Source organism: Rhinoderma darwinii, chromosome 1 (genome assembly GCF_050947455.1).
Source record: "Rhinoderma darwinii isolate aRhiDar2 chromosome 1, aRhiDar2.hap1, whole genome shotgun sequence".
In the NCBI taxonomy this organism is placed as follows: Eukaryota; Metazoa; Chordata; class Amphibia; order Anura; family Rhinodermatidae; genus Rhinoderma; species Rhinoderma darwinii.
In genome coordinates this window covers 339,020,316-339,028,942 of record NC_134687.1, presented here as the reverse complement: position 1 = coordinate 339,028,942, position 8,627 = coordinate 339,020,316, and the positions used below count along the sequence as shown (strand labels likewise).

Genomic DNA, 8,627 nt, shown 5'->3' with positions numbered 1-8,627 from the left:
TACATTGCACTACCCATGTAGTGCAATGCATTAGAGCTATCAGTCATTCACTAACAGTAAGCCTATTAGGTCCCGTCTCTGGCGGGGCCTAATAGGCTATCGTACGTGGCAGACCAAGAGGCCATTGTTAGGCCTCCGGTTGCCATAGCAACGATCGGCAACCTCACATTCACATCGTGTCGATGCCAATCGCTACAAACCACTAAGGTCTAAGGAGTTATTGGCAGAAATCGCAGCTCCATTCCCTGCCGTTACAGCACAGTGTCAGCTGTAATATACAGCTGACACCAGCGGCTGATGTTGACGGCTCACCTCCTGAGCCTGCGCTATCTTCCTCATGCGGCGGGAAGCCTTCTGGGCGGGACCTAACAGGCCTCCGTACTTAGCAGACCGGAGGCCATTGTTAGGCCTCCGGTCTGCCAGAGCAGTCATCGGAAACCCCGCGATTGCATTGCGGGGTTCCGATCTGCTTGTAAACACCATAGATGCAGCGCTGCATCTAAGAGGTTAATTGGCTGGATCAGGCTAGCTCCGGTCCTGGGCTAGAAGCAGTGATAGCGTTAAGCTATCATTGCTTTAAAACTGTTAACGCTATGACGTACGATTATGTCAGTTGGCGTTAACAGGCCATCGCACGTGACGTACTAGTAGGTCACAGGGCGTTAAGGAGTTAATGTTCTGCAGAAGACAGCGTTACATTGAGCAGTATTTTGTATTGTGGCATGGGCTTCGACTACGGGTGGTGAGGCCCCGGCGCCACCTTGTACTGCTTAGTGAAGTAGAAAGAGAAGCCGAGTTCTATAACATTTTATATTTACAAGCTAAACACAAATTCAAAGCTTCATTTTACAGAGAAATGTAATAAGCAGCTAATCTTTACTAAGGGGATTTATACTCATACGAGTAGAGATAATATCCATCGCAGCTCCTCAGCGTCACGCCAAATGTTCCTCAATTCGCCCCGAGAATACGCTTTTTAGTTCATTTGAAGGGCACTTTTTAACACTGGATCCACAATGCCGGGTTTTCTTTTCTAGAGTTTCTATTGACTGAAAAGTGGATGAAATTTGAGCTGCAGCTGCTGAGCTGCTTTGAACCTGCGGCTCTCCAGCACAGGAGACCTCTGTTATAGAGCAACTAATATAAAAGCTAATCCCTCCTCACCAGCTTCATCTCTTATTATCTAGCCTGTACTGGAACAATACATGAACTGCTCTATTGCCATGGACATACAGTGTAGAAATCACAATGTGCCGCTGACTTATGCTCTTTCCACACACGCACTCCCTCATACCCTGGACCCCTGCCTGTCGCGCGCCGCCACACTTCCAGCACTCAGGCGAGCAGACTGCATGACGTCACCGCGCCGTCTCACCAGTCAGCTGACTGACGGGAAGATTCTAGGTAACGGCACCTAGGCAGGTGGGCGTGGCCATCCGCCTATAAATACGCAGACTCCCTGAGCTCCCTCATTCGTTCTTTCCTGCTCGTAGTTTGCTGTGCGGTACGGCTGTGGAGGCGCAAGGTGGATGACATTACTTGTGTGCTTGTTTAGTCGGCGGCTTGAGGTTGTTGTCAGTTCTTGTGTTTGACTGTGCTTCTTGCTTTCCATAGGGTTTTACCTAGCAATATGGCTGAAATGGTGGAGCAGCAGCAACAGGTAACTATTAAGTGTTATGTATGGTGGAAGGAAGAAACTGCTATTGGCATCTCCACCCTGTTACTAATAGATGTATACTATGGCTGGGAGTCTTGTCAATGCAGTGCACATATTTATAGTGTGAATTGTGCTACAGATCCGTCATAGGAAACGCATGCGATCTTTATATTGATTTGTCTATAACATGTTATTTACGTGTAAGGTTTATTCAATCAGACAGTAATATGTAGCAGTAAGTATTCTCAGCTGAGTGGAGTACATATGTAGCAGTGGAAACACACAACTTCCATAGTTACTATTAGTAATCTACTGTTGGTGGTTTCAGGTTGGGCTTTACTGTTGTCTGGTTCTGAGATCCTCCCAAGATGTATCTGGAATACACCCGGGACCCAGCTGATCAGAATAGAGGGGCTGTATTGCTCCAGCGAGCACTGCTGTCCCTTTAATGCTTGTGGCGTCCCCTCATTATATTGATTGGCAGTGTTTGGTGTAAGAGCCCCCCCCCCCCATACTGGTGCCCTATCCAGAGGACCGGCTATCAATGTGTTCCTGTTAACCCTCTGTGGGTTCTGCTTTATAAAACGACTCCTGTAATCTTGGAATATGACTACGAGGTTTCTGTGCTTTATTAGGGACTATTTACAGGCATCTTGTTTCGAGTCCTGGCCTTCCATTGTATTTCAGCGTGTTCTGCTCTTTGTTCCTTAGAATGTGGTGGTAAGGCTGATAAACCTCCCATTGGTGAGCTCTACCTATGATATGGTGTCTTCTGTCTACGTGAACACCAGAGACAACCATCCGTACTTGAAGTCTGTATGTGACGTCGCAGAGAAAAGTGTGCGGACTATCACGGCTGTGGCTGTGACCAGTGCCATGCCAATCCTCCAGAAACTTGAGCCTCAAAGTATGTTTACGTATAAAGTGCAATTCTTTACCAATGAAAGGGAGTAACTATATAGTTTAGATGTTCGGGGTTAGGCATTACTCTGTATTGAAATTATGGTTTGCATGTGTGGTTCTGATGTCTATGGGAACCTATGGGTATGCCATAATCTTGTGAATGTTCTTTTAAGGTGGTCTAGAAATAGAAGGGGGTGAGCAAGGCAGTGTGCTAATACAGTAAGGCTGGATTTACACGAGCGTGTTCGGTCTGTATAGGACGGAACGTATTTCGGCCGCAAGTCCCGGACCGAACACACTGCAGGGAGCCGGGCTCCTAGCATCATAGTTATGTACGACGCTAGGAGTCCCTGCCTCTCCGTGGAACTACTGTCCCGTACTGAAAACATGATTAGGCTGGGTTCACACGACCTATTTTCAGACATAAACGAGGCGTATTATGCCTCGTTTTACGTCTGAAAATAGGGCTGCAATACGTCGGCAAACATCTGCCCATTCATTTGAATGGGTTTGCCGACGTACTGTGCAGATGACCTGTAATTTACGTGTCGTCGTTTGACAGCTGTCAAACGACGACGCGTAAGTGGACTGCCTCGGCAAAGAAGTGCAGGACACTTCTTTGCCACGTAATTTGAGCTCTTCTTCATTGAACTCAATGAAGCACAGCAAGATTTACGAGCGTCTCAGACGCCTCGCAAAATGCGAGGAGGAGCATTTACGTGTGAAACGAGGCAGCTGTTTTCTCAAACAGTCTGTCTTTTCACACGTTAATGACCGCTAGCGTGTGAACATACCCTTACAGTACGGGACAGTTATCCCGCAGGGACTCCTAGTGTCGTACATAACTATAATGCTAGGAGCCCGGCTCCCTGCAGTGTGTTCGGTCCGGGACTTGCGGCCGAAATACGTTCCGTCCTTTATGGACCGAACATGCTCGTGTGAATCCAGCCTTAGGCTGGGTTCACACGACCTATTTTCAGACATAAACGAGGCGTTTTATGCCTCGCTTTACGTCTGAAAATACGGTTCCAATACGTCGGCAAATATCTGCCCATTCGTTTGAATAGGTTTGCCGACGTACTATGCCGACGACCTGTCATTTACGCGTCGCTGTCAAACGACGACTCGTAAAAGACGCCTCGTCAAAAGAAGTGCAGGACACTTCTTGAGACGTAATTTGAGCTGTTTTTCATTGATTCCAATGAAGAACAGCTCCACATTACACCTGTAATTGACGCCTCGCAAAACGCGAGTACATGAAATTACGGAGCTGTTTTCTCCTGAAGAAAGCTCAGTAATTTCAGACGTAAATGCAGTTATCGTGTGCACATACCCTTAGTGTGAAGCAGACAGCATAAGAAGCTTCTGCCAGGAGATCTGCAGTTCGTTCCATCCTAGCATAGGAAGTGGGTTACATGTCATGTTGGCTAACCGTCCCTGTATTAACAAGCTAGCCAAGGTCCTGGTAAAGACTTACGAATGACGCTGAGAATATTTACACACTTTCTCCTCCCTCAGTTGCTATGGCTAATACCATTGCCTGCGTTGGACTGGATAAGATTGAAGAGAAGCTGCCTATTCTCTATCAGCCGACTGACAAGGTAACTATTGGGGTATGTTCACACGCAGTTTTTTCAGGTGTATTTCTGGGCGTTGACGCCTTTGAAAAAACGGAAGCTGAACGTCTACTAACATCTGCCCACTGAAATCAATGGGAGAAACAGCGTTTAGTTAATACGGGGTGACTACGCCGCTGTTTTAAAAAAACTGAGTGTAAAAAGACTCTCCGTAGAAAGTGCATGTCACTTGCGGCTTTTTTTGTAGCTGATTTTCTATTGAACACTATGAAAAACGCCTCAAAAGAAGCTTCATTTTCAGCTGCGTAACGCCTGAGAATCAGAGGCTGGTTTCTCTCTAAACCGCTCCGTATCTTCAGACGTTCCTTATTTTGTGTGTGCACATACCCTTAGAATAATTCTATGGTCCCTTATAAATGTAATTCCAATTAACCTAGATTGCAAAACTGCAGTATCAATTGATGGGTGGGAGTTGATTTGGTGTGCATGAATCTAAAATGTATAAATTGTATTTGTTCCCTTTCCTAGGTTGTAGCGAACGCCTCAGAAGCAGTTGTTGGTGCCAAAGATGCTGTGATTCAGGGTTTCACAGGAGTAGTAGATAAAACTAAGGTGGCTGTGCAGGATAGTGTGGCGATGACCAAGTCTGTTGTGAACGGCAGCATTAACACTGTTCTGGGTAGCAGTGTAGTAAAGATTATGAGCAATCGTGTGGACGCTGCACTAACCAAGTCTGAAACTCTTCTGGAACAATACCTGCTGCCAACAGATGAAGAGTTGGGTAAGCCGAAACCTGCTTTAATCCAAGCTTGGGTTATGTGAATTTTGGTCCCTGCAGCGCACTTGGTAGTTATCTCATCAGAGGTACAACTCCTTTTCATAGGAGGGAAATGTTAAATTATCCGTAAGTAACATCACATGAGCCTCTCTGGAGGTTATTGAGGCCTCCTAGATCAAGACCTACCCACTGGGGCAGTTCTCATATCAAACTTTCTTTTTTTTGAGGCGTAGCTTCTATAAATCTACTTTACCTAGAAGCTGCATCTCTAAAAGTAAGGTGTCTTTATCTGGAAAACCAAGCAGACTGCTATGAAGATATATATTCTTTTTAGTTAGTATGTGAGTTCACCCTAAGGCTGAAATTCATGTGAAACGTGGCTTGTACTGTTATGTGGGTGTAACTAATTTCTCAATTTTAGCTAAGGAAGCCACAAAAACAGAAGGCTTTGAATTGTCCGTTGATCAGCCAAGCTATTATGTTCGTCTGGGATCCCTCTCGGCAAAGGCCCGCAAACGTGCTTATCAACAAGCTTTGACCCGAATCAAGGATGTGAAGTGCAGAAGTCAGGAATCCATTGCTCAGCTCCAGAACACTGTTGACCTGGTTAGTAAATCTGCTTCTGTTCTTTACTAATCTTAAAGGAACAGTGTCACCAACTTTTTTTTTTTATATCCGTTTTATGTTAGGGTTTTATTAAAAGTTTATATTTATTTGTGTGTTACTTTTTTCTATTTTTACACTTTTTCTTCCCTATGGGGGCTGCCATTTTTTTTCCCATTTCTGTATGTCGATTAACGAGACATACAGACATGGAATACGGCAGCTCCAGTCCCATAGGGACTGCAAACGGGGCCCGTTCCATCCACTATGGTGTACGCGGTGTGTGGGAACGGCGCATGCGCCGCTCCCACACAGTCCGATTTTAAATGCGTGCCGTCCGGCGCCATTTTCTTGTGGACCGGGCAGTAAGATTACTACTTCCGGACTTGTGCACATGGAGCAGCGGACGGACCGGAGGGAGCGGCGGCGACTGGAGCAGGTAAGTGATTTCTATGTATGTTCGTGTTTCAGTGTGTTTACTAGTGTATGTAAACCTTCTACACTGTGTGTTGGCTCAAAAAATGGCGACACAGTGTAGGAGGTTAGACCGTTCAAACCCCTCGTTTCTCCCGGCACTAGCCAGAATAAAGGAGGGGGGGATTCTGAGAGCTCACTAGAGCGAGGGATTTTTTTCCCAATTTTGCAGCATAAAGCAATGTGGTTGCTTTACCACATGCAATGCTGCAATTTTGGGAATTGCTCCATCTAGTGACCAGTGCTGGGAAATATTATAAATTGAATCCAATTTATTATAATTCCTGACTCGTGAAAAAAATAAAAAAAATTAGAACAATGTTTAATCACCTACACACTAATTGTTTAACTAAAAAAAAAAAAAACATGTTTTGCTGGCAACACATTCCCTTTAAAGCAGCTGCGTGAAAAAATGCTGTTTTGTATAAGTTTCCACAAATTGTAGTGTGTTCTAACTTGCAATGTAAAGGTCCTATTATGTGGGCTGCCAGGTCTCAAAGAAACCACATACTCTCTTTTTGGAGGTAGGCGTTTATCCAATCCATGCATAATAGAAAGACTAACTCCTCTAAAATAAACGGAGGGATGAGATGTCTGGGCCCAGCAAGGTTTGCAGGATAGTTTTTAGGGCAGCAGCGGAAGTGCAGAAAGTTAGCTTCTTGTAGGGCTAGGGGACGCAATGCAGATGACCAAAAAGTGCATCCTCCAGATTGACTGGGACCCTAGCAAGGTCCATAAGCAGTGGTACACGTCAGCCATATCTGCCCTACGCATGAAGCAAGCCGGGTTGTACAGACTTTCTATTGAGTCCGCACACCGCTAAACTGATTTCCTGAAAGCCATACCAACTAAGCGGCTGAGCAGTTTTGTGCTTGGTTTTAGTGATTTTAGACTGCCACCAGTCCAAACTTCCGATGTTAGTCATGTCCTAAGATTAGTTGCCCTTTCAGGAGATCTGTCATTAAAAAAAATAAAAATAAAGGGCTCTTTTGTTAAGAACGATCTATAAGATTCTCAGCAGGTGACCAGCCAAGAGGCACCATATTTTGTGTACTAGGTCTAGTACCACCTGCTAAATTGTTCTAGAGCCATCATAGATTTTCTTGATAAAAGGAGTATGTACGGGTGGTGGTGAAGCTGCCTGAAAAGGGAGTACTGTATAGAACAGTGGGTTTTGGTGCTAGAACTCGTATTGTAAATGCATACCAGGCTTACTGTTTAATCCATATTGAGGGTGGGTAATCTTTGTAGTCTCTCCCACAACATCTTTCATATAAACATTACCCTGTTCTCTAAGATTGAATATGCAAGGAAGAACATGAATGATGCTAATCACAAAATCCATGATGCACAGAAGAAATTCGACAATAAGTGGGTGGAGTGGACAAAAGGCACAGGACAAGATAGTGGAGAAACTGAAAGCACTGAGGTAAGTCCCTTCTATAAAATGTATGCTACATCAGATCTGGTACACTGAACTTCTGTGTAATGTTACTTTCCCTTCACAGCAAATTGAATCCCGCACTCTGAATATTGCCCGACACCTCACTCAGCAACTGCAAACCACATGTCTCTCCCTGGTCACAAGTGTTCAAGGACTTCCAAAGAACATTCAGAACAAAGCTCAAAATGTTAGTGCCTTGGCTGCAGATGTCTATCAAAACTTCCGTTCTGCCTCTTCCTTCAGAGAAATGTCTGATGGCCTCTTAACCACCAGTAAGGACCAGTTCACAAAAATGAAGGACTCTATGGATGATGTGATGGACTACTTGGTTAACAACACTCCACTAAATTGGCTGGTAGGTCCCTTTTACCCACAATTGGCTGATGGACAAAATGGGGCGCAACAAGTTGATGGGGGTGACTCTGCCAACAAGGAATGAGAAATTCTTCGTTTGCATTAGTGACTTTACACTCGGTCAGGGTTTGCCTACTTCATTAACTAATACTACACCGTTTATTACACTTCAAACCCCTTGTGCTGACTTGTGAGGGACAGATGGTGGCAACGGGCCACATTGCAGTTATGAGGATTTGTCTATCATTGGCCTCTGTCTTACACTTGGGTGTTGATGCCAATATGTCACTTGTATCACTGATTTTGTGTAAATGCTACTCTTTATACTGTTTTTGTGCACCTTTTGTATTAATAAACTACCTGCATTGATTGGTCTGTGTTAAGGTCCTGTGTTCATAGAACTGATAAACAAATCGGATAATAAATTAGGTAGTGCACACTGGTTCTAATTGAGAATTGCAATGAATGGTGCCCCTGAAGTAAGACAAATCCTCACTCTAATGAGGCAAGCTCTACATAGTGGTAGCAGTACCTAGCTACTGTGGACACCCACTTAGGCCATCTATGTCTTTGACCAGGATAGCAAACGTGCGGTTAAGGGTAGGAACGCACACAGCATATTCAGGGCAGATATGCGGTGTCAAGCTTTGCAGCGTATTCGCCCTGAACACCGCAGGGAAAGCTGTCTGAAATTCTGCACCACTATCGTGTGCTTTCCAGGTGTAAATTATGTCACAACACCACATTGCTTGCGGGTTTAAGCACCCCATTGAATTCAATGGGAAGAGCTGAAAACACACATTAACATTCTACGGTTGAAGAAACTGCACTGCAGGT

The 8,627-nt window shown here is 44.8% G+C and overlaps 1 protein-coding gene across 1 annotated transcript; it reads left to right on the top strand.

Moving 5' to 3' along the window:
- The first annotated feature begins 2,419 nt into the window (after positions 1 to 2,419).
- On the top strand, positions 2,420 to 7,875 carry LOC142750675 (perilipin-2-like). Its single transcript, XM_075859694.1, has 6 exons — positions 2,420 to 2,564; positions 4,079 to 4,161; positions 4,666 to 4,918; positions 5,337 to 5,521; positions 7,290 to 7,421; positions 7,501 to 7,875. The coding sequence occupies exons 1-6, from the start codon at positions 2,420 to 2,422 to the stop codon at positions 7,873 to 7,875; spliced, it is 1,173 nt and encodes a 390-aa protein (XP_075715809.1).
- Positions 7,876 to 8,627: the final 752 nt, after the last annotated feature.

Bases quoted from the DNA above. Each gene is read 5' to 3' on its own strand.
- LOC142750675 (XM_075859694.1), top strand. From the start codon at position 2,420: ATGGTGTCTTCTGTCTACGTGAACACCAGAGACAACCATCCGTACTTG. The intron at 4,162-4,665 runs GTAACTATTGGG...TCCCTTTCCTAG, and splicing joins TCTATCAGCCGACTGACAAG to GTTGTAGCGAACGCCTCAGA. The intron at 4,919-5,336 runs GTAAGCCGAAAC...TCTCAATTTTAG, and splicing joins GCCAACAGATGAAGAGTTGG to CTAAGGAAGCCACAAAAACA.